The 26,264-nt window shown below is 45.7% G+C and overlaps 1 protein-coding gene across 1 annotated transcript in view; it reads right to left on the bottom strand.

Annotated features, from left to right (window-relative positions):
* The window catches only part of paxip1 (PAX interacting (with transcription-activation domain) protein 1), a 124,227-nt gene that overhangs the window by 43,947 nt on the left and 54,016 nt on the right, over positions 1-26,264 (bottom strand). Inside the window, exons 7-9 of the mRNA XM_072508194.1 lie at positions 16,629-17,151; positions 7,495-7,589; positions 5,754-5,849 (exon numbers count right to left, since the gene is read on the bottom strand). Of these exons, the coding sequence (XP_072364295.1) occupies positions 5,754-5,849; positions 7,495-7,589; positions 16,629-17,151 (714 nt within the window). The remainder of the gene's footprint in view (positions 1-5,753; positions 5,850-7,494; positions 7,590-16,628; positions 17,152-26,264) is intronic.

A 26,264-nucleotide genomic window follows, 5' to 3' on the forward strand; every position in this document is an offset into this window, starting at 1 on the left:
TATTTTGTCTTTGTGTCCTTTTATTTAAAAACACTTTTTTAAAAGCTGCTCAATATATTGCCACGATCGGAATGTGCAGAGAATATTAATGAGAGTTCAGGCACAAGCACGAGAAATGCCAAATTCTATGTCTTTTGCTCAGGTTAGGACTTTATTCTTTCACAGATATTGCCCCAGGTCAACATTTGTTCCCCGTTCCCAAGTTCCCTTCAACTGAGCGGACTGCCACACCATTACATTGGACAGTTTAGAACTGAACACATTTAAAAAAAAATAATAATAATTTCTAATTAAAGGGCAAAATTATAGTATGGCCAACCAGACACGGGGAGAATGTGCAAACTCCACATGGACAGTGACCCGGGGCTGGTATCGAACCCGGGTCCTTGGCGCCGTGAGGCACTAATGCCAACCAGTGTGCCATCCCGAGTTGAACATATTTCGGTGGGCCTGAAGTCACATGTAGGCCAGACCAAGTAACTAGCTTTTCAGTTCCAACAGGGGGCACGGGTAGCACGGTGGTTAGCACAGTTGCTTCACAGCTCCAGGGTCCCAGATTCGATTCCCGCTTGGGTCATTTTCTGTGTGGAGTTTGCACTTTCTCCCCGTGTCGGCGTGGGTTTCCTCCGGGTGCTCTGGTTTCCTCCCACAGTCCAAAGATGTGCAGGTTAGGTGGATTGTCCAAGTTAAATTGCCCCTTAAGTGTCCAAAAGGATGGGTGGGGTTACTGGTTACAGGGATAGGGTGGAGGTGCGAGCTTAGGTAGGGTGCTCTTCCCAAGGGCCAGTGCAGACTCGATGGGCCAAATGGCCTTCTTCTGCATTGCAAATTCTATGATAATTCTGAATGAAATAAATTTAAATGGCACCAGTTACCATGGTAGGTTTTGAACCCATGTCCCCAGAACATTAGCCCGGGCCTCTGGATTAACAATCCAGGGACAACACCACTGGGTCACCATCTCCTTGCAAAAAAGATTCTTAATGAACTGTATTGTCACAAGTAGGCTGACACGGCAATAAAGTTACTGTGAAAATCCCCTAGTCGCCACACTCCGGCGCCTGTTCGGGTACACGGAGGGAGAATTCAGAATGTCCAAATTACCTAACAATCACGTCTTTCGGGACTTGTGGGAGGAAACTGGTGCACCCGGAGGAAACCCACGCAGACACGGGGAGAATGTGCAGACTCCGCACAGACAGTTACCCAGCCGGGAATCAAACCGGGGTCCCTGGCGCTGTGAAGCAACAGTGCTTACCACTGTGCTACCGTGCCGCCCATTACCATACTTTACCCAAACTCCCACTGGGTCCAAAGCTTTTTTTTTTTAAATTTAGAGTATCCAATTTATTTTTTCCAATTAAGGGGCAATTTAGCGTGGCCAATTCACCTACCCTGCACATCTTTGAGATGTGGGGGCGAAACCCACGCAAACACGGGGAGAATGTGCAAACTCCACACGGACAGTGACAGAGCCGCGATCGAACCTGGGACCTCAGCGCCGTGAGGCAGCTGTGCTAACCACTAGGCCACCGTGCTGCCCCTGGGTCCACAGCTGTGTACACGCAAGGCTGCGCGCTTCATCCCGCATAGAAAATAGTGACAGCCTGAAGGACGAATGGCGGTGATCGTGGGTGGGGAGGATAGTGACAGCGGTGATCTGAAGACAGGGCTAGAATCTGAGGTGCTGCGCCGAAAAGAATTACGGGGGAAAAGAAATATCCTCCAGAGTGCGGGACTGGGATCAGCCGTTTCAAATTCTGAAGAGATATCTCATGCCGTCACAGCTGCTGTGATCAATTCCCTGAACAGCACAGGACTAATGAGTTGCAGCCAGCCATCAGGTTTGTTCTTTTGTCAGATGCTTCCGTTACAGTACTGATTGTGACCCACCAGGGAGCAACCCAAGAAAGGTTAATTATATCCCCAAAAGGTTACCGGCATCCCAAAATAATGAGATCAGATAGCACCGTTTATTATCAACAATGTTCTGTGTTTAGCATTCATATTTACCATGATTGCATTCCTAAATTAATACTCAGCATTTACAGCTTCCTTCACAAAATCATATAACCTCAATATGCCACAGAAGTTTACAACAAAGTACCAGATCACTTGACACAAATGGTCCACGAGTGTTCAGACTCCACAAGAGCCTCCTCCTCCCTTACTTCATTGCACCTCATTAATACATCATCTATTCCTTTCCCCCTCGTGCATTTATCTTAAATGCTATCCACCTGAACTACTTGATGGGTTGGAGCATTCCATAATCGCGTCGCTCTTGAGTAAAGACATTTCTCCCAAATTCCTTGGTGGATTCATTAGTGGTGACTTGGGGGCTAGATTCGCCGTTTGGGAGGCTATGTTCTCCTGTCGAAGGGGAAGTGCAACCGATTTACTTTCCCCCTGAGGAGCGCAAATCGGGAAGCAATTCCGCATCACTTCCCATGCAAATTTACGCATGGCAAGGAAGACAAGGGATTCCCGAGGGAGTCCCACTCTCAGGCCGCCATTTTGAGCAAGTGGCCCGATAGCAAAGTCCTGCGGCCGGCGACCGCCTCCCCCGCACTACAAAGCGGATGATGAAATGACAGGGAAAAAGGTGTTACATTGTGGAGTTGAACAAGGCATCCAAAACTACCGTACACTCGAAGCACCATTCAGACCACAAACACATTTGCTTAGTTTCCACAATTTTCTTTCTGCATTGTTTGTCTCTTTAGTTACTTTCTCAAGTACTTCTCAGAACTTTCTCTCCCCGCAAAAACGCATATTTCAGGTCGATTGGTCCACAGTCCCACCAATATGCGGCCAGGATTACATTTCCCGCTGTGTCGCCTAGCAACTAGCGTGTAGCCCCATCCGCAAGGACCTTTTTCCATACAAATCCATTGCTGCGACAAGGCAGGCTGCCCACCAGCCGGGAGCGGTGATTCATTTCCCCAAAATACATGCAGTGGCCCAGATTTGCTTTTACAACAATCAATGATAGTTTTGCGGTCAATGTTACGGAGACTAGCGTTCATTCCATCGTTTACTGATTAAATTTAAATTCTACTAGCAACTATGGCGGGATTCGAACCTGTGCCCCCAGAACACCAGTCTGTAACCTTTCCACTACACCACTCTCCCAATTTAGGATAGAAAGCTAATAAAGCACTGTAGCTTTTAATGTAGACTGGGAGAATGGAAAAGCACATTGCTTTGAAATAATAGGCCTCTTTTGCTAAACTCAAACTGTCCTTGCATCTACGTTTTTTTGAATTATGTAGGTTATGAATATTCCTCTCCTCTTTGAGATCCTGATCACTGTGAATTGTTCCTAGGTTTCTTCACTGAAAATAGTGCAAAGGGGGTGGGCAGCACGGTGGCGCAGTGGTTAGCACTGCTGTCTCACGGCACCAAGGTCCCAGGTTTGATCCCGGCTCTGGGTCACTGTCCGTGTGGAGTTTGCACATTCTCCCCTTGTTTGCGTGGGTTTCGCTCCCACAACCCAAAGATATGCAGGCTAGACGGATTGGCCACGCAAAATTGCCCCTTAACTGGAAAAAATGAATTGGGCACTCTAAATTTATATTAAAAAATATAGTTCAAAGGGATCCTCAACAAGCTATTCCAAACTGGAACACACTACGTCCATTGCCAGTTTCAGCAGTACTCCACTGCTGCTACCGAATTGCCGACCACAGCAGAGTTTCTGTCAACTCTGAAGATGAAGTCTGCAAGATGAAGAATTTACTTGCTCATCCTCCCGCTTCCATTTTACCTTATTTTTCAGTCAACGTGCGGGTATCTTGTGTGAACCCCGCCAAGAAGCCCATAAAAGAGTCACCGACAGCGATGCCAAGGGATGTCGAGGCTCAACAGTTCCAAGGCAGTTTTTACAAGCTGCTTCAAAACCCCTCAACCACATTGTCCGATGGGGGAAAGCAGCAAGAGTGCGATTGAATCTGCTGCTGAGCCACCATTGACCACAGTTAGAAACCTGTGTGCTCGCTGACACAATGAAGTAAAAGCTTTGTTCTGCAGAGGCTGGCCTATACGGTTATTTGTATTACCAGGTATTGAACCGCTTAAAGATTTTGCATGATTATTTTCTTTAATGGAGAAGTTGGAGTAAGCCCGAACCTCTCATTTCTCAGCAAGACTGATTGGTTCAGTGCTGAATCATGCTGCCCATTATGTTGTGCAACTGACCGTGTGTGGAGCTGATTGAGATTGCTCAAACAATTGTCACATGCAGCCCTTGCAGCCAAGGCGGAGCCTATGATCCCATTAAATGGGTCCGGATTCAGTCACAGCTCTCAGTCCTTTCAAGCTTTCCTTTCAACTGGATTGCAATGAAATGAAAGTCACTCATTGTCACAAGTAGGCTTCAAATGAAGTTACTGTGCAAAGCCCCTTGTCGCCACATTCCGGCGCCTGCTCGGAGAGGCTGGTACGGGATTACAGGTTCCACCGGGTTTTATCGCCAAACTCACTGTCTTAAGGCTGCGAATTCTTGTTTAAGACGCTGACTATAAATTCACAAGAGCTCAGCGAAAACGAACGCGGATAGTTGTTCATTGCCTTTCCGTCCTCGAATGCAGTACTGACTATGCATTGCCTGCGAGTAAACGATAAAGCTGCTGGCACCGTTTCACAAGGCTGGCTGAATGGCTTGGATGGGTGACCGTTCTTCGGGCGTCCAGTGGTTTTCCTCCTCAAACTGATGCAGAAACCACAGGGAAACAAAATGTTGGAAATATGCAACAGGGTCAGTCAGCCTGAGAAGAAAAAGGCCATGACATTTCTGATGTGCGCCTGCCATTAGATTGACAAGAGCGTTGAAAACCCGAAATGTCATAAACATTGCGTCGTTCCTCGCTTACAGATCAATCATTTAAGCTAGAGACCAGGAGGAATTGGTTTTCTCTCAGAGGTTTATTAGGATTTTAAAATTCTCTTCCACCAGGAGCAGGAAAGGCTGGGTCAATATGTTCAAGGCTGTGATAGATTTTTAATCAGTCAGGGAATCAAGAGTTATGGTGATAAGGCAGGAAAGTGGAGTTGAGGATTATTATACATCAACCACGATCATAGAATCCCTGCAGTGCAGGAGGCCATTCGGCCCATCGGGTCTGCACTGACCCTCCTCCGCAAGAGCACCCCACCTAGGCCGCTGTCCGATCCCCATGACCCCACCAACCTTGTTGACACGAAGGGACAATTTAACATGGCTAATCCATCTAACCTACACATCTTTGGACGGTGGGAGGAAAACGGAGCACCCGGAGCAACCCACGTAGACATGGGGAGAAAGTGCAAACTCCACAGACAGTTACTAGAAGAATAAAGAGGAGAGGGACCAAATGTACAAATAGGGGCCAGCAAGACAATATCTCATTACAATGGATGCTGGGTTCTTACTACTTCACTTTCAACCCAAACCATCTCCACGGAAATTCCTATTGACAAAATATTAAGAATGATTGCTGTAATGCAACAAAGAGTGTTTCACTGCGTCTCAAATGACATCCCAAGGGATTGCAGATTGTAGCTAATGCAGCACTTCTCAAAATTAAATGGGGGTGAGTAATTTGCCTACGAAGAGCATTGCACTGAAATCTGATACAACATTTCTATTAATGCAATCCTCAAATTCAGCTTGGAGGCAGAACAAGGTACACAATTGATTGATAAAACTATTATCGGCACTTGAAAACTTGCAAATTGGAGAAGGAAAAAGGCAACTAGATGTGCACGCTTACCTGGGCATACATGTTGCTGACCTGACTTTCACACAGAAGGTGGGTGCATCTATTAGTCAGGGTGGGATCTACAATTCCACCATGGGCTTGGATGATCTGGATAATGACATACAATGGTGTATAAAAAAACCAATTCACACCATCTGAATTTTGACTGCATTTCTAAACACAAGGCTTTGCAGCAGTTAGAACTTTTGCAAGTCTTTGTCAAGCTTGCATCACCTCCCAAACATTTTCTCTTTTAAAGAAATTCATCAGTTTAATTTTACGATATATCTAAACACACCGCAGCTCAGGATCAGTTGTAGAACTGGTTAAAATCAGCTCGTTCAGTTCAAATCAGGAATTGAACCACATTTGCTTTGGGTTCCATTTAGTTCAACCCTCCACCGTGAAGGCTGGAGATAAGGGAGGCCACCTGACCAATCTCTGCACATCCGTTCAGAATTTTAAAAAAAACTCATCTTCCACCTCGCATCCCCACAAATGACTCCCGAGGTTTTTGCCTTCATGATCCTACCTCGAACAACATTCCGTGCGTCAACCGCGACTCAGCTGCTAGAGCTGTCGCTTGGGCCAGAAGGGTGTGGGTTATCAGCAGCAGCAACCCAGGGGGGAGGGGAAAGTTTCATTTTATGTTAATTGATTAGTTTACCATGTTGGTTAGTTACTTTTTATTAGACTGTGGTTATCATGTTACATGTACTGTAAAAAATTTTTTTTAATGTTTGATGTGTAAGGGGGAAAAAAACTGTGATCGAAAAATTTCAATAAAATATATATTTTTTTTAAAAAGGGTGTGGGTTCACGCCCCACTCCAAGGACCTGTGTACAGATCGAGGGTGATAAACCCAGTGCAGTTCCGAAGGAGTACTGCTGGAGGTGTCACCTTCCAAACAAAGCGTTACACCAAGGCCTCACCTGCCCTCTCGAGTACATACAAAAACAAATCCCCATGATACTACTTTGAAGAGCGGGAGGGGCCTCGCTGCCTTCTTCCCCTCCATCCTCAACACGCCACTATCTGAGTCCTGACCAAAATTTAACCCTCAACTTATCACCCACAATAAAAAGATTCAGGGTCAGCACAGTAGCATTTTGGTTAGCACCGTGGCTTCTAGCGCCAGGGTCGATTCCCTGCTGGGTCGCTGTCTGTGCGGAGTCTGCACGTCCTCCCCGTGTCTGCGTGGCTTTCCTCCGGGTGCTCCGGTTTCCTCCCACAGTCCACAAACGTGCAGGTTAGGTGGATTGGCCATGCTAAATTGCCCCATAGTGTCCAAAATGTTAGGAGAGGTTATTGGGATAGGATGGAAGTGAGGGCTTAAGTTGGTCGGTGCAGACCCGTTGGGCCGAATGGCCTCCTTCTGCACTGTATGTTCTATGTCACCTGCAAATTTTTAAATTGCACCCTGTACCCCCAAATCTAGGTCATTGGTTTAGATCAAGAAAAACAGAGGCATATTTTTCAAAACCCCGTTTCCCCCCCCCCCAAACAATGTACTTAGCTAGCTTCTCTTGGATAGGATGTACTATTCACTTGAAATATTCCATACAATCGGCAAATTCTAACCACCCTCTTAGTTTCTCCTGACTGCCCCGTTAAGATTTATTAGTAATCATGTTGTGCTAACGTCCAGTACAACTTCTCCACGTCCAATAAAACCCATTTCGCAGTTCTGGTTATCCGCAGCAGAGCAGCTCATCAGTAAATTCTGGAGCCCGGCAATGTACTCGTTATTACCTTTTTCCAAGTTGCTAGCAGTTGTTTGTCCGACATTTGCTCAGGGTAGTCTGCGATTGCAAAAACACAGCCCAATAAAAATGATTCTTCTGGGACTGCAAAGAAAACATGAGGAAAATTGAGCAATTGAAAACTGAAATTATACAATAATTCCCCGCTACACAGATGTGCTTTGAAACGCTCAGACGTATGATTGAATGGAAGGACTAAAAATATTTAATCTGATCTTTATATTGATCGGAGTCAGAAAGTAATCAAACTTCCTTCTGGTGTTATAAACTTTTTCTATTTGCACAAACATATATTTATATAGTGCCTTTAATGTAATAAAACATTCCAAGGGGCTTCACAGGAACATCACAAAGCAAAACCTGACACAGGACACATTGAGATATTCGGGAACACAACCAAACGTTTGGTCAAAGAGGTAGGTTTAAAGGGGAGGAATAAAAGAGGCACGTCTTGGCACAGCCTTCGATGGTGGAGCAATTAAAACCGTGGGCACTGAAGACCAGAATTAAATGAACAGATATTTCAGTGTCGAGGGGCTGAGGGAGATTTCTGGGATAGGGAGCGGCATTATTGGCAGCACAGTGGCACAGCGGTTAGCACTGCTATCTCACAGCTCCAGTGACCCGGGTTCAATTCCAGCCCTGGGTGACTGTGTGGAATTTGCACATTCTCCCCGTGCCTGCGTGGGTTTCCTCCGGGTACTCCGGTTTCCTTCCAGTCCAAAGATGCGCAGGGTTACGGGGACAGGATCACGGAGTGACCCATGGTAGGGTGCTCTTTCCAAGGGTCGGTGCGGACCCAATGGGCCGAATGGCCTCCTCCTGCACTGTAGAGATTTTATTTTCTCTTCACTGGATTTTCACACATTTGGCAGTGTTCGCCAATTATAATCCTCAACTGTGCTAAAGCCCAGAGTGCTGCATGAATAAACCATTATCCCCTGTGAACAAATATTTAAATTGCAATTGCCTCAATCTGTGATTGACACCACTGATATCATCTTATAGTGGTTTCTTGCTTTCAAATTCCTGCCTTTTAACACGTCGTAGCTACCTGCAATGTCACATTGAAAGCAAATGTTTGTACTGGTTGCTGTAATGGATCATGGTGCTTGCTCACACAACAACACTCATTTCCTTACAATTAAAGAATCAGAACTGAATGAAGCATCAAATGAGGCCATGTGTGTGGAGCTCAGAAAAAACAGAAAGGGGCAGTCACACTGCTAGGATTGTTGTACTAGAGACACGAAAATAGTGGAAGGGAGCCAGAATAGTAAATACATAGACAGATTTCGGAGTGCAAAAACAATAAGGCAATAATAGTTGGAGACTTCAACTACCCTAATACTAATCGGCATACGAGCAGTGTGAAGGGCACAAGATCTTCTTTGGCCGGCAGGCAACAAGGGGGGGGGGTTCAAATTCTACATTTAGTCTTCGGAAGTGAAGCTAGGCAAGTGGATGAAGTAGCACTGGGGGGAGACCATTTTGGCAACAGTGACCAAGAGGAGGCGGTGGCATAGTGGTAATGACACTCGACTAGTAATTCAGCAACTCAGGGGAATGCTCTGGAGGACACCTGGGGTTCAAATCCCACCCATGCAGATTGTGAAATTTGAATTCTATAAAAATCTGATGATAATGAATCCATTGTAAATTGGCATAAAACCCCATCTGGTCCATTAATCTCCTCCAGGGAAGGAAATCTGCCACCCTTAGCCTACATGATCCACAGCAATGTGATTGACTGTTAAATGGCCAAACAAGTCACTCAGTTCAAGGGCAATCTGGGATCGGCAGCAAATGTTGTCCCAGCCAGCGTTGACTACATCCAATGAATGAGAAAAAGTTAGATTTAGAATCATTATGGACAAGGACAAGGATGGAATAGGAGTAAAAGTTACAGATTTTACAAAACTGTGAGGTGAGCTTGGCGAGAGATACAGCTCTTGGAACCAAAGCAGTGGGAGGTATTCAAAGGTGAAATTATACAGGCACAGTGTAGACATGTCCCCACAAAGAAAAGGGTAAAATGATAATCTTTATTAGTGTCACAAGTAGGCTTACATGTAAGGTCGGCATGGTAGCACAGTGGTTAGCATTGCTGCTTCACAGCTCCAGGGTCCCGGGTTCGATTCCCGGCTTGGGTCGCTATCTGTGCAGAGTCTGCACGTTCTCCCAGTGCCTGCGTGGGTTTCCTGCGGGTGCTCCGGTTTCCTCCTACAAGTCCTGAAAGATGTGCTGTTAGGAGAATTGGACATTCTGAATTCTCCCTCAGTATACCCGAGCAGGCACCGGAGTGTGGCGACTAGGGAATTTATAAGATATAATAATCTTTATTGTCACAAGTAGGCTTACATTAACACTGCAATGAAGTTACTGTGAAAATCTTCTAGTTGCCACATTCCGGCGCCTGTTCAGGTACACGGAGGGAGAATTCAGAATGTCCAATTCACCTAACAGCACATCTTTCGGTACGTGTCGGAGGAAACCCGCGCAGACACGGGGAGTACATGCAGATTCTGCACAGACAGCGACCCAAGCCGGGAATCGAACACAGGTTTGCTGTGACGCAACAGTGCTAACCACTGTGCTACCATGCCGGGCAGTGCTGCCCTTGGTTACACAGTATACAAGCCAAGGTAAAACAGAAAAAGAAAGTTTATGACAGTCACAAAAGACTTCATACAGTAGAAAGCCTATCAGAGTATAGAAGGTACAGGGAGAAATAAAAATTAGGAAAACAAAGTGAGGATATGAACAAATATAGACAGGTAAAATCAAAGGAAATCCTAAGTTGTTTTACCAATAGATTTAGAGGAAGAGAATAACTAAGAAAAAGGTAGGGCCTTATCAAGAGATGTACACAGTAACTTGTAGGTTGATCCAGAAGATGTGGGTAGTGTTCTCAATGAGCATTTTTCGCTGTCTTCAATAAGAATGATTCCGGCACTCTAGTTGAAGAGGAGAGGTGTGAAATATTAAATATAATAAATGCAGTGAGACAGGTGAAGTACTGGAGGGTCTGGTTTCCTTGAAGCTGAATAAATCACCAGGGTCAGATGGATTGTATCCCAGGCTGAAGGAACCAGGGAGAAAATAGCAGATGCTCTGAAGACCATTTTTCCAATCTTCACTAGATACAGGTGCGGTACCAGAGGATTGGAGGTCTGCAGGCATTCACCGTTCTTTAAAATGGGCGCGAGGGACAGGCTAGAAAACCAGCGGCAAGTCAATCTGACATCCATGGTGGGCAAATTAGTGGAAACAATTTGAGAGAGAGAGAGGATAAACTGTCACCAGAGAGGTACAGATTGATCAGGGATAGTCAACATGGTTTTATTCAGGGAAGACGGTGTCTTACTAATACAATAGAATTATTTAAGTAGTAAGGAGGATTGATGAGGATAGTGCAGTGGATGTTGTCCACACGGATTTCAGCAAGGTGTTTGACAAGGTCCCACATGGCAGACTGGTCAGAAAAGTGAGATCTCAAGGGGAAGGTGGCAGGTTAGATCCAAAATTGGCTCAATGACAGGAACAAAGGGTCATAGTCGATGGACGTTTTTGCAAATTGAAAACACTTTCTAGAGGTGCTCCACAGAGTTCGGTGCTGTTCTTTGTTGTATATATTAATGATTTAGGCTTAAATGTGGGTGGCATGATTGGGAAATTTGCAGATGACACAAAAATTAGCCTTTTTAGTTGATAGTGAAGGGAATAGCTGTCTACTCCAGAATAACATCAACGGTTTGGTCAAGTGGGCAGGGAAGTAGCAAATGGAATTCAATCCAGAAAAGTGTGAAATAATGCATTTGGAGAAGGCAAACAGAGGAAGGGAATACTCAATAAATGGAAAGATACGGCGAGGGGTTGAGGAAGTGAGAGACATTGGAGTGCATGTCCACATGTCCTTGAAGGTGGCAGGACAGGTGGACAAGGTGGTCAAGGAAGCCAATGGAATGTAAAAGCAGGAATGTAATAATAAAACTATAAAATGTTGGTTCGGTCACAGCTGGAAATATGTACACTTTTTTCTTTTAATTCGTTCATGGGACGTGGGAGTCGCTGGCTGGGCCAGCATTGATTGCCCACCCTTAATCGCCCTTGGAGGGGCAGTTAAGCATCAACCACATTGCTGCGGGTCTGGAATCACATGTAGGCCAGACCAGGTAAGGATGGCAGATTTCCTTCCTTAAAGGATATTAGTGAACCAGATGGATTTTTACGACAATCGACAATGGTTTCATGGTCATCATTAATTAGACTTTTAATTCCAGATTTTTTTCTTGAATTCAAATTTCACCGTTTGCAGTGACGGGATTCAAACCCGGGTCCCCAGAACACCTGGTCACATTAGAAGGAGGAAATAATTACTCTGGATAGAGTGCAGGGGAGATTGAGAAGAATGTTGCCAGGGCTAGAATGTTGCAGCTCTGAGGACAGATTGGACAGGCTAGGGTTGTTTTCCTTAAAGCAGAGGCTTAATTGGTCTAATTGAGGTGTACAAAGTTATGAGGGGCCTAGACTGGTTTCCCGTCAATTATCAGGGGGCATAGGTTGAAGGCGATTGGTAGAAGGATTAGAGGGGCCATGAGGAAATAACCCTTTTCATCCAGAGGGTGGTGGGCGTCTGGAATTCACTGACAAAGCTGGTGGTTGAGACCAAAATGCTCAACCCATTTGAAAGGTACTTTCATCTGAAATACTGTACCTTGGACAGCTACGGGACCAGGTGCTGGAAAGTGGAATTAAAATGAGTGACTACTTTCTTTTTTGGTTGGCGCAGACACAATGGGCCGAATGGCCTCTTTCTGCACCGTAACTTCCCTATGGCTTTAAATGCAGGCCAGGCCCCAACATTATATTGTTTCTGAAAAACGCAACAGATTTCCAAATTACAGAATAAGCTCGGGGGGAAAAAAACGTAGCTGCTATTGTGTCCTTCGCAATTTTTACAAAGTTGCTAATTCAATCACACAATGTATTGCACAAAAACAAACCATTCAGCTTAAGTGCCCCATTTTTATGTTACGCACAAGCCCTCTGCACCACCTTTTACTGTCATTTCCAACATCATACCTGTCAGCAGTCTCAGCTAATAGAAAACTTTCAGCCCTGAACATTTCTCTTGAGTCATAATGAACAAAGGTCAATTTTGTTTTTAAGAAGGATGAATACTAGGGGTGGTGGGGGGTTGGAGGGGCAGAGTTCAGCAGGGAAAGAATTGGTGCACTTAAGTGGTACTGTTTAATTGGCATCTGTATTTGCCCCCTTGTCAAGAGTGTTTCCACTTGACCTGCTCCTTGAAGGCATTCAGCAAGCATCACCTTTCTCTCTCTCTCTCTTCCATCCTCAGTCCTTTAAAATTAACTCAGGAGTTGCACGAGGTGCACTGCGGTAAGTGCTAACTGAATAAAATTGCTCAATTAAGTTGGGAGCCATAAGCGATGGTCACTACATTTAGACATGCAGTGATGAGAGCTACTGTAGTAGAATAGCAACTTTACGTCATTTTATTCGAGAGCGTCCTGCGTCCAAAAGTTGAACTCAAGGGACTTAAAACTTAAATTGCCTGCAGGGAAAAATTCATGTAAAATAAACAAGCTAATCACCACTTAAGTGATGATTGAGTACGTTTGCAGAACTGCTAATATTTTCAGGCAGCACGGTGGCACAGCGGTTAGCACTGCTGCCTCACGGCGCCGAGGTCCCAGACTCGATCCCGGCTCTGGGTCACTGCCCGTGTGGAGTTTGCACATTCTCCCCTGGTTTGCGTGGGTTTGTCCCCCACAACCCAAAAAAGACGTGCAGGGTAGGTAGATTGGCCACACTAAATTGCCCCCGAATTGGAAAAAAATAATTGAGCGCTCTAAATTTCTTTTAAAAAAAGAACTGCTAATATCAGGATATTAGACTCCTTCCAAACTCTATTCCCTGTCTTCCGAACCCCACACTTTGGCCTAACAACTGTCTGAAAATAAGTCGGTCTCAACTTTTGTGTCATTATCTGACCTTGAAATTAACTTTTGACCTAATAGCCGCACCACCACGACTGTCCACCACCGCAACATCACCAAGACTTCACCCCGTCTCAACCCTTCTCCTTCCAAAATCCTCATTTAGCCTTTTTAAAAATAAATTTAGAGTACCCAATTATTTTTTTTCCAATTAAGGGGCAGTTTAGCGTGGTTGTGGGGGTGAAACCCACGCAGACACGAGGAGAATGTGCAAACTCCACACGGACAGTGACCCAGGGCCAGGATTCGAACCCGGGTCCTCAGCGCAGTGGGCAGCAGTGCTAACCACTGTGGCCACGTACTGCCCATCTCATTTAGCCTTTTGCTACCTCCAGACTTGACTATTCCAAGGCACTCCTGGCTGGTCTGCCCACATTGTACCCTGTGTAACCCTGAGATCATCCCAAACTCTGCTGTCTTTTTACCCATCACTCCTGTGCTCTCAGACCTAGACTGGCTTCCAGTCAATCAACGTGTTGGTTAGGAATCGACTCTGTTTTCAAATCCTTCCACAGCATCTCACCTCTCTATTTCTGTGATCTCCTCCATTTCCATAACTCTTGAAACATCAGAGTTCCTCGGATTCTGGCGTGATTTTTCTCATTCATTTACCGGATATGGGCATCGCTGGCTAGGACAGCATTTTTGCCCACCCCTCGTTACACTTGAGGTGGTGGTGTGCTGTCTTCTTGAACCGCTGCAGTCCTCGAGGTGCACATACACAGACTGTGCTGTTAGGGAGGGAATTCCAGCATTTTGACACCTCGATAGGGAAGGAACGGCGATATATTTTTCAAGTCAGGATGGTGAGCGACTCCAGGTGTTCCCCGGAATTGGGATTTCTGATCTTTGGCCTACTCGGGTAACCGCAATATTTTTATGGCCAGTCCAATTCAGTTTCTGCTCAGTGGTAATTCGCAGAATTTTGATAGAAGGGTGTTCAGCGATGGTAATGCCATTGAATGCCAAGGGCGATGGTTAGATCCTCTCTTAGACCGTAAGAATTAGAACAGGAGTCGGCCGATCAGCCCCTCAAGCCTGCTCTACCATTCAATAGGATTATGGCTGATCCGACATTCCTCATGTCCATTTTCTTCCCCTTTACCCTTAACCCTGGATTCCCATACTGATCAAGAATCTATCCATCTCAGTCTTAATTATACTCAAGGACTCTACCCCACGGCTCTCTGTACCAAGAGCTCCAAATACACTCAACCCTCAGAGAAATAATTCCTCCTCCTCTCAGCCTTAAATGGTCACCGCTTTATTCTGAGACTAGGCCCTCTGGTCCTCTTCTCCCACGAGGAAAAACATCCTCGCAGCATTTACCCTGACAAGTCCCTTAAGGATCCTTTATGTTTCAATCAGATCACCTCTCAAATTCCAATGAGTCCCAACCGGTTTAATCTTTGGTCATAAGACAGTTCCCCCATATTGGGGATCATCTTAGTGAACCTTCTCCGAACCGCCTCCAATAAAATATCTTTCCTTAAATAAGGGGACCAAAACCGCTCACAGTTCTCCAGATGTGGTGTCACCAGTACCTTATACAATTGCAGCAAGAATTTCTGACTCTTATACTCCACCCGCCTTGAAATAAGGACCAACATTCCGTTAGCCTTCCTGCACCTGTGTGCTAGCTTTCTGTGTTTCGTGCACAAGTCCCGCCAAGTCTCTTTGTGTTGCAGCTTTCTGCAGTTTTTCGCCATTTAAACAATACTCTGTTCTTTTGTTCTCCTTTCCAAAATGAACAACTTTACATTTTCCCACATTATACTCCATTTGCCAACTTTTTGCCCACTTGCTGAACCATCAATATCTCTTTGCAAACTGTTTCTATCCCTCTCACAACTTACCTTTCCACCTCCGATTGGAGATGGTCATTGCCTGCCAATTGTGCGACATGAATGTTACTTGCCACTTGTCAGCCCAAGCCCGGGTACTGTCCAGGTCTTGCTGCATTTGGACATGGACTGCTTCAGCATTGAAGAGCCACAAATGGTGCTGAACAGCGCAGCCATCAGCGAATATCCCCATTTTTGACCTCATGATGGAAGGAAGGTGCTTTGCACCTTGAGTAAATTCCTCAAAACCTATGCCTTTGGCCAAGTCTTTGGTCATCTAACCCAATATCTCCTTCTGTGACTCAGTCTCATCCTGTGAAGCTTCTTGCAACATTTTGTGATATTTATGTAAGGTGTAGTTGTATACGATCAAACAATTCTGTGGTGCCGACTGTGTGACTCACATAGGAAATCTTAAGTTGTGACCAACAAGGTCTGAGCACATAAAATATACTTGCATAATCCCTTTAATGCAGCCAGGTGTTTTAAAGCACTTCACAATTTAATTGGAATAAAAGGGACAATACCCAATGAAGAAGTGAATGAAGCATTGAAGTTGGTGAGTTTCTAAGAGTTGAGCTCTGAGGAGGCTTTCTTGGGTCAGGAGAGATGTACCCGAGACTGAAAGGATTCAGGAAAAGAATTCCAGAGAGAGGTTGAGGAAGCCGATTGTCTGCCTTTCGTGCGAGGATGCGAGGACTACGAAGCACACATGGTCAGGAAAGAGATGAGAGAGCTGGAATTCATGCCAGGAGGGAAAGGCAATTCGGAGCAAAGCCACGGGGGATTTAGAAAACAATATGCTTCAAAGGCTTGGGGTTGGCAGTGTAAAAGGAGCCTAACATGCAAGAGATTGTACAACTTGCCTTTGGTGGGGTTTCCCATTGAGAGGGAGAGAAAAAGAAATCGATTTACAAGTAGTTCGATGAATGAAAATGTGCAAGATGGTTAAGAGCTTGGAGACGTCAAAAAAGTGCCCCGAACTGCTACCTAGTGGTTGGAGCCTGCAACTTGACTGTGACAAATGAAATCGCAAGACGGAATGGGGAGCATTGACATAACAAATTACAATGGTGCAGGTTGCGAGGACAGTGTTGCCAAGCATTGCAGCAACCGGATCTAACATTTACGGACAAGTTGTGTGTAATTGATGTGAATTTAATGATGTATGTTGCTGTATTTCGAAATATATAGGGAGGATACAACATTCATCACATAATACGTTCCAATGAAGTGTTTCCTCTTCAATCACTTACTTTCTAGCCCTGGGTCATGTCCAAAGATTTGCAGTTGCTGTGGTGGAACAGGATGTTGCTGCTGCTGCTGATGTTGCTGCTGTTGTTGATGATGATGTTGCTGGTGCTGATGATGTTGCTGCTGCAGCTGCTGTAGGTGCTGCTGCTGCTGGAGATGCTGCAGCCTCTGAAGGTGCTGCTGCTGCAACTGCTGCTGCAAGTGATGGTGCTGTTGCTGCTGGGAGAACGTATGTTGCTGCTGCTGGAATGGATGCTGGTGAAGTTGAGGATGGTGTTGTTGCTGCTGCTGCTGCTGCTGCTGTTGCTGCTGTAGCTGCAGTTGCATTAGATGCTGCTGCTGGAGCTGCAGCAGCTGGTGCTGCTGCTGTTGCTGCGACTGCTGTTGCAGTAGCTGTTGCGCTTCGGGGCTTAACTGCTTAACCTGCGTGAAAAGAACGGCGCTGGGATGTCGGAGTTCTGGTCCCTGCTGGTTCTGATTGGCGGCTTCCAGATTTTTGGTCGGAGCTGAAAGGGACTGCAATATCTGGAAGAGGAGAGTCAGAGAGTCAAAACAATACAACTGGGTGAAATGTCTAAGAAAAATGTCGAATATAATGTAAAACATAGGGCACATTTTAAAAAAAAAAAATAGACTTCAGATTTGCAGATATTGGATTGCCTGGGCACACCGACTACAGGAACGGAAAACTGAGCAAATTTTCAGAGGAACACCCAATCCAAACAAAGCCCGCTTACTTTTCTTTCTATCCATTTCGATGGACTAAAGCTTGGGAGAGCTTTGCACCACCCCCATGCACACTGATGCAACACATCTTCCAGTTCCAATACATAGCATCAGATGCACCTTTCACTTTCCATTAGCTGAAGGGAGTTACGATAAATACAATACTGCGCCAGCAGCAAAACTCTAATGAGTCCCATGCTACCAAAATCTTACTCAAGCCAAGCTTTAAACCGCCCGAAGCCCAAATCTAAAGCTCTCATTAAGGTCATCGATCTGGAATGAAAGTGCGGTCGAAGTAGATCCAATCACAACTGGTAAATGGGAATTGAATATATGCTAGAAAAGGAAAATCATTTGCAGGGCTACGGAAATGGGGCGGCGAAGTGAGACTAACTGAACCGCCCTTGCAAAGAAATAAAGCAGGCACAATGGGTTGAGTGGCCTCCTTCTGGTTCTCTGATCAAATGGCAAATGTCTGCACTAAATGTCCTTCCTGCGGATTCCCATATTTCCCCTTTTTTTTTTAATGTTATCATTCTGATTCATGGATGCTTAATGGACATGCATCTTTTAGCCAAGCAGAAGAGTGAGGAAATCAAAAAGTTGCAGCACAGTGTATGGTGCTAGTTTTCGAGCAACAGAACTCGACTTTGTGGCACCCTAGAGAAGGGGTGGTATTCGGTTTGATTGGTTGGCTGGTGCCCAATGAATTGGCTAAAAGGCTGTAATCTGTCCGGTAACAGGTGGTGATTGGATCCTGCCAGAGACCCAAGGAAAGCAGAGTTGGGTCCGGGATGCTCAATAAAGGAGCTGTGAGTAACTGCTCTCCTTCTCTTCTCTCTCTCCAGAAAGGCTGTGAGCTGCTGTATTTCTGAGCCTACAACCTGAATGAATGAATCTACATTGAAAACCATTACAGGCTGAAGACCGAGACCTGACAGCAAAGTTTTAGGAATGTGTGCTTAAAGATAATCATCTAAAATAAAGACTCTTTATCCTTTTACTTATTATTTTCACCTCTCTCTCCCAGTGTCTGTTTGTCGTGTGTGTGTATAAATATGTATATATGGCAAATAACGCGGGGGATTAGGAATTAGATAATAGTTAACCAGTTGTACTTGCTGCATATTTCATTATGGTTCTTGTTATAAACGTAAAGCAATTGTGTTTACGAGCCTGGTGACTGTGATTATTGGGCAGTCAAGGGCCAAAGACTTGGGGTATTTTCTAAGAATTGTTGGTTAATTCAGTGGTATTGAGACTCTGGCTCAGGGAGAAGGGCTGGAAATTACCACATCTTAGCCCATTGTGTCGTAACAACACAAATCACAATATTTCTTTTAATGCTGTAATTGGTGAATTTGTAAGAGGGGCTCTGCTCACTGGAACGATTTTGGTGTCTGGCTTACAACATTCCAGGATTTATTTTCCTGCCAGTGATCCAGTCAATTATACAGTCCAATTTCACCAACAAGTTGTCACCTGGTCAAGAAAAGTAGCTGCTATCTCTTCCCCCAGAACGAAAGCATTTTTTAGGAAGTCAATTACCCCTGCGATTTTTGCAGTATCTGTATAGGAACAGGAGGGTGAAGCAGGCTAATTCGGGACATACAGAATGCTGCAGGAGTGAGGAATGCAACCAGGGCAAGTTGGATGGTTTGCACCTTAACAGGACTGGGACCAATGTTTATGGGGGAGTGTTAAAATTATTTACGAGGTCGCGGTCAACAGGATGCAGCACTCTAAGAGGAGCAAGAGCAAGAGCACAGAGGACTCGGAGAGCCAATCAGCATTAAAATAAAGAGTAGGGGAGATCGAAAAGGGGAAATATGAGAGGCAGACTAAGGTGCAATTAGGGTTCAGATAAGCAACCAGTGGGCAGCCCGTCACCATTTTAGATTTAGGGCAGCTAAAGAAAAGTCGCAGGGAGGCTGGGGTATAGTGGTATTGTGACTGTACTAGCAATCCAGAGGCCCAGGGTAATGCTCTGGGAACCAGGGTTCGAATCCCAGCTCGGCAGATGGCAAAGTTAGAATTCAATTAAAAAATCTGGAATTAAAAGTATAATGATGACCATTGTCGATGATCATATTTAAAAAAAAATCTGGTCCACTAATGCTCCTTTGGGGAGGAAATCTACCATCCTTATCTGGTACATAGCAAAGTGCCCTCTGAATGCCACTTAGTTCGAGGACAATTAGGGCTGGCCCAGTCAGCGACACCCTCATCCTATCAATGAATTTTTAAAATATCAAACATGAAAATACTCAACTGGAGGAAGGCCAAAAGTAGTTTTAAAACATGCAGTTGGTAAAACGAAAGATAGAGCCAGAAAGGGAACAAAAAGCTTATCTTAAGACTGAGAGCACTAAAGAAAATGCCAATATCAGAGAAAAGAGGTACAAAAGAAGAACAAAGAGAGAAACTGGAAGGTTGACAGCACTCAAGAGTGGAGAAGTTACTGACTGAATCAAAGGCAGAGGTAACGAGGCTAAGGCCACAAATTAGTTGAGAATTTGAAGGATCAGGGATAAGTGACAGAATGGATTGCTGGTTGGCTTCAAGATAGAACACAGAGTGAGAGCAGAGAGGTCGTTATTCAGAGTGGCAGAGGTGGGAAGAGGTGTTCCTCAAGGATCACAGCTGTTCACAATTGATGTTAATATTAATGGGCCTTTGGAATCAACAACACAATTTCCAAATTTGCGGATGACACCAAACTTACAGTAAGAAGTCTTACAACACCAGTTTAAAGTCCAACAGGTTTGTTTTGAATCACTAGCTTTCGGAGCACTGCTCCTTCCTCAGGCGAATGAAGGGGTAGGTTCCAGAAACATATATATAGGCAAAGTCAAAGATGCAAGAGGATACTTTGAATGTGAGTCTTTGCAGGTAACTGAGTGTAAGTATCAATCCAATTTCGGAGTCCCAAAAAGGATCTTACTTCCTGTACAGTTGAGGGTTCTTTAGCAGCTTTGATGGCAGCCGTTCTGTCCTGAAGTTCCCTTTTGCCGTTGGAAATTTTCTGACCCAAGTAAACAACTTCTTCCTGGGCAATTTGTGCTTTGGCAAAGTTAGCTTTGTGTACTGAGGTGGTCCAAAACTACCCGTAGATCTTTCTCATAATCATATGGGCAGCACGGTAGCATTTTGGATAGCACAATTGCTTCACAGCTCCAGGGTCCCAGGTTCGTTTCCGACTAGGGTCACTGTCTGTGCGGATCTGCACATCCTCCCCGTGTCTGCGTGGGTTTCCTCCGGGTGCTCCGGTTTCCTCCCAAAGTCCAAAGATGTGCAGGTTAGGTGGATTGGCCATGATAAATTGCCCTTAGTGTCCAAAATTGCCCTTAGTGTTGGGTGGGGTTACTGGGTTATGGGGATAGGGTGGAGGTGTTGATCTTGGGTAGGGTGCTCTTTCCAAGAGCCGGTGCAGACTCGATGGGCCGAATGGCCTCCTTCTGCACTGTAAATTCTATGATCTATGATCTTTATTGATGGAGGCTACAGGTTAAAGAGGTGTGAATAGTCTCAAGGCACGGCAGTTGGTACGATTTCGCAAGCCCAAGCCAGATGGTGGGGGGGTGAATGTAATGCGACATGAATCCAAGGTCCCGGTTGAGGCCGTACTCATGTGTGCGGAACTTGGCTATACGTTTCTGCTCGGCAATTCTGTGTTGTCGCGTGTCGCCTTGCAGAACGCTTACCCGAAGATCAGAGGCTGAATGCCCTTGACTTCTTACTGTGCTCACCCCAGTCCAACGCCGGCATCGCCACATCATGGCTACCAAATTTACAGACGGCCAAGATACTCATCCCTGAGGGAGACTGCAGCAAGTTACAGTTCGGCGCATTTAAACTTACAGAATGGGCAAAATGGCAAATGCAGCCCAACAGTCACTTATTACTTGGAAGGTGCAAGTCTGGGTTGGGGTGAGGAACAAAGGAATGAGCGTATAAATACAGCAATCACCAAAGGTTGCACAAGTAAGCAGGAAAAGTTGAGACGGCTGCTTAAAAAGCACATGGGGCGGGATACTCCCAGCCCTGGGCCGGGCCGGAGAATCCCCGCGACCAGGCCACGCCGCCAGCACGCGATTCTCCGCAGAGCGGCGAATCAGCGCCAATCATAGTTGGCGCGACGCCAATCGGGGGCCGCTCTACGCGGCCTGCCCGCCGATTCTCAGGCAGGGATGGGCTCAGTGGCCGTCGTGGAAACGCTGAGTCCCGCCAGCGCTGTTCACAGCTGCTCTCAGCCGGCGGGAACTCAGCGTGGAAGGGTCTGGTGGCGGCCGTGGGGGGGGTTTCCGATGCGGCCTGGCCCGCGATCGGGGCCCTCCAATCGGCGGGCCGGCCTTTCTGGCTGGGGGACTCATTTCCTACGCGCCGGCTCCTGTAGTCCTGTGCCATGGCACGTTGAAGGAAGCCAATTGCCGCCGGCACCACTGCGCATGTGTGCGTTGGCACCGGCGCTACTACGCATGCGCGGCTCCTGCAGCACCCAGTTCGCGCCGGGATCGGCAGCTGGAGCGGCGTGAATGTTCCTGCGCCATGCTGGCCCCCTGTAGGGGCCAGAATTAGTCCTGGGAGCGGCCCTTTCACGCCGTCGTAAAATGCGACGCCGTTTACACTGCCGCGGGATAAGAGAATCATGGATTCCTGGAGAATCATGAATTGGCCATGCTAAATTGCCCTTAGTGTCCAAAAAGGTTAGGTGGGGTTACTGGGTTAGGTGGAGGTGTGGGCTTAGGTTGGGTGCTCTTTCCAAGGGCCGGTGCAGACTCGATGGGCCAAATGCACTCCTTCTGCACTATAAATTCTATGACTCTATGGCCATATTACTGAGACTAGTTTTGTAATTCCAGATTTATTGATTAAATGCGGAAATGTAACCATCTGCCTTGGTGGGATTTGAATCTATGTCCCCAAAGCATTAGCCTGGGCCTCTGGGTTGCTGATCCAGTGACATTACCACTACGCCACTATCTCACCCAAGATTTGCTGGTTTGTGTGCTCTGACCCTTTCACACTCCGGTTAACAGTGCCCGCATTGTTCCCCGGCACTATTGCCTTGCCCTTTCTCATGAACATTCCAACTCTTCACTCTCGTGGTTAATTTATGGAAAATAAGTCATGATATCAAAGAGCGGCTTAACAGGTTCAAGGGATCTGCCTCTGCACCTATATTTTCACGATATTTCAGCAATATTAGTTGTGGTGAGTATTGCCAGGACACAGGGAGAATCCTGTGGGTCTTCTCCAAAAGGTAGCATCTACCTTTGGGGTCGTGCCTCAGAGTGCACGACCCCCACCTTTGAGGTCAGCCTGGTTTGTGTGTCCAATTCTTTGGAATGGACCTGTAACCTACAACCTTCGGAAATTGCCACCTGGGTCCAGATCAGCCATGATTTAGATGTTGATTTATTGTCACGTCTACCAAGGTACAGTGAAAAGTATTGTTCTGCATACAGTCCAGGCAGATCGTTCCATACATGAAAAACAGGACATACGATAAACACACAGACATCGGGTGAAGCATATCGAGTGTAGTGCTACACAGTAGAGAAGATGCGTGGAGAGATCAGATCAGTCCATTAGAAGGTCATTCAGGAGTCTGGTAACAGCGGGCAAGAAGCTGTTTTTGAATCTGTTAGTTTGTGTTCTCAGATTTTTGTATCCTCTGCCCGATGCAAGAGATTGGAAGAGAGAATAACCCGGGTAACCAGATTGAATGGCAGCACAGGGTCAAGAGGCAAGCTGCTAAATAACTTACTCATCTGCTCTTCGAACACTGTTTCACTCACTCGGCATTGCTGACATTTTGATCACTAGTTACCCTTCATACACTACTGTACCTGGTCAGGTACGGACTAGTGCTAAACCTTAGCCAATAATACCCTCTGGCCCACCCTTTCCACCAAATTGCTGATGTTGTATCTATATTTTCATTTCCCAGCAATGTTTTCACTGAAAAGTGCACGTCATCACGAAACGGAAGAAAAATCTTCCACAACTTCACTTTAAAATAGTCTGAAGACAGCATGGAGGGGGTTTGCTTAAAATCAACGGCTGGATGAATATAGAAAGTAAAGATGGAAGTGACAACTACAATTGGACAATCAGCCGCGCTGTACCACTTATAAACATTCAGCAATTACTGTGAGGAGATAACTTTCAAAGATACAGTAATTATTCAAAGTGGCAATAAAACTCTGGTTAACATGTACAGCATTTCAACTCAGACACCTCATCAATATATTTTGCTGAAGAGTACTAAATATGCTTCAAGATCCAGTTGGTGGCTGAACTCTCTGACGGGCAATTAAAGTAGCAGATTAGAAAGTCCAGTTTCAATCTCCAGTCTGGGCTCGGTTAGTTGGCCTCAGCCAAAAAATGAAAATGAAATGAAAATCGCTTATTGTCACAAGTAGGCTTCAAATGAAGTTACGGTGAAAAGCCCCTAGTCGCCACATTCCTGCGCCTGTTCATGGAGGTGGCATAATGAACACAAAATTGCCAGTGAATGTTAGCAGGGTACTGAAAAGGGAGAATATCACACAGCAAAGACAGATACTGTCCTTCGACAAGCCCTAGGTTCTCTGGAGTTCAGAACGATGAGGGTTAATCTAATTTGTTCTTGGAAGGGTTTGACAGGGTAGATCATAGAATCAACAGTGCAGAAGGAGGCCATTCGGCCCATCGAGTCTGCACCGGCCCTTGGAAAGAACACCCCACCTAAGCCCACCCCTCCACCCTGTCCCCGTGACCCCATCCAACCCTTTTTGGACTCTCAGGACAAATTTAGCACGGCCAATCCACCTAACCTGCACATCTTTGGAATGTGGGAGGAATCCGGAGCACCCGGAGGAAACCCACGCACACACACGAAACGACGTGCAGTCTCCGCACAGACAGTGACCCAAGCCGGGAATCGAACCTGGGACCCTGGAACAGTGAAGCAACAGTGCTAACCCCACTGTGCTACCGATGCCGAGAGGTTGGAGATCAGAAATATAAACTAGAAGTGCTGGCAAACTCAGCAGGTCTGACAGCATCTTTGAAGAGAGTAACAAGAATTAAATGTTTCGAGTCCAGTATAACTCTTCCTTGAAACTGAAAAGGGAGGCGGAAACGTACAAAATCGGTATACGGGTGGGGGGTTTTCAAGAGTGGGAGTAACCAAAATAAACACTGATTCTTTAGAAGCAGTAACAGGAGAAATAGTCATGGTCAATTAGGAAATGGCATAGATGCTGAACAATATGTTTGAGTCAGTCTTCACCGTGGAAGAGACAGATTACATACCAGAAACAGAGTAATTTAGGACTAGCAAGACCGAGGAAATTAAGGTAATTAACATCAGCCGAGAAAACGTACTGGAGTAACACAAGGGACTAAAATTCCACAGATTCCCTAGACCTGATGTCCTGAATCCCAGAGTTCTATAAGTGGATTGGAAGTTAGCAAACGTAACATCACTACTCCAGAAACGAGGGAGAGAAAACAGGGAACTACAGGCCAGTTAACCCAACATCAGTCACTGGGAAAATTCCAGAATCTATTTATCAAGAAAGTCTTAGCAATTAATATAGAAAATCATATTATGATCAGAAAGAGTTAGCATGGTTTGGCAAAAGAAAAGTGTTCAAAATGTATTGGTGGTCACAAGATCTATTGGCGTTTTGTGGGCATGTAACTAGTAGGATGGACGAGGAGCCTGCAAATGTAGTAAACTAGGATTTTCAGCTAGAGTCATATGGACTGGGAACATTAACTCCCCACCTCCACAAATGCTGCCAGAGCTGCAGAGCTTTTCCAGCGTTTTCTTTATTTCAAAATTCCAGCATCCGCAGTATAAAATACCAAATAATTCCCACAAATTATTAGCACGGAGAGGATATTGCTCAATGGGCAGGAAGCAGAGAGCAAGAGAAGTGGGGCATTTTCTACTCGCCAGTCTGCACCCAATAGGGTGCCAAGAGGTTCAGAGCTGGGGCCTCGGCTATTTCCATTTCATAACACAGGGGCAGTCTTAGGATAGAGGTTGGCCTTTTCAGACCGAGATAGGGAGAAATTACTTCTTTCAAAGGATCGTGAATCTTTGGAGTTCTGTACCCCAGAGGATTGTGAATGCTTCATTAATGAGGTGGAGTGCTAGCTGCAGAGTGCACTTGGGAGTTCAGAAGAGCCATAGAGTTGTAGAGCGCAGAAAAGGCCCTTTGCCACATCGAGTCTGCAACGACAATAACTACTCTCAATATCACGCTAATCCTATTTACCAGCACTTGTCCCATGTCCTTGAATGTGACGGTGTTTCAAGTATCCATTCAAGTGCTTTTTAAAGGTTGTGAGTTCTCCAGCCTCCACTGCCTTCCCAGGATGTGTATTCCAAAATCTTACCACCGAGTGAATTTCTTTTTCACAAATTCCCTCGGAATCTCCTGCCCCTCATCCTAAAGCTATGGCTTCCTGTGATTGACCCCTCAACCAAGGGGAATAGCTCCTTCTTATTTACCATGTCCAAACCCCTCAATCTTGTACGCCTCAATCAGGTCCCCCCTCAGCCTCTCTGCTCCAAAGAAAACAATCCAAGCCTATCCAGTCTCTCCTTATAGCTCAGATGCTCCACCCCAGGCAACATCCTGATGAATCTCCTCTGTACCCTCTGCAGTGCAAACACCCCCTTCCTGTAGTGAGGTGAACAGAACTGCACACAGTACTCCAGCTGTGGCCGAACTATCTGTACAGCTCCAACATAACCTTCTTGCTCTTACATTCAATGCCACGACTGATAAATGCAGGTGTCACATACACCTTCTCAACTACCCCATTTGCCTGTTTTGCCGCCTTCAGGGATCTGTGAACAAGCACCTCATGATCCATCTGTTCCTCTGAGCTTCCTAGTATCCTGCTAT

Source organism: Scyliorhinus torazame, chromosome 6, assembly GCF_047496885.1.
Source record: "Scyliorhinus torazame isolate Kashiwa2021f chromosome 6, sScyTor2.1, whole genome shotgun sequence".
NCBI lineage: Eukaryota > Metazoa > Chordata > Chondrichthyes > Carcharhiniformes > Scyliorhinidae > Scyliorhinus > Scyliorhinus torazame.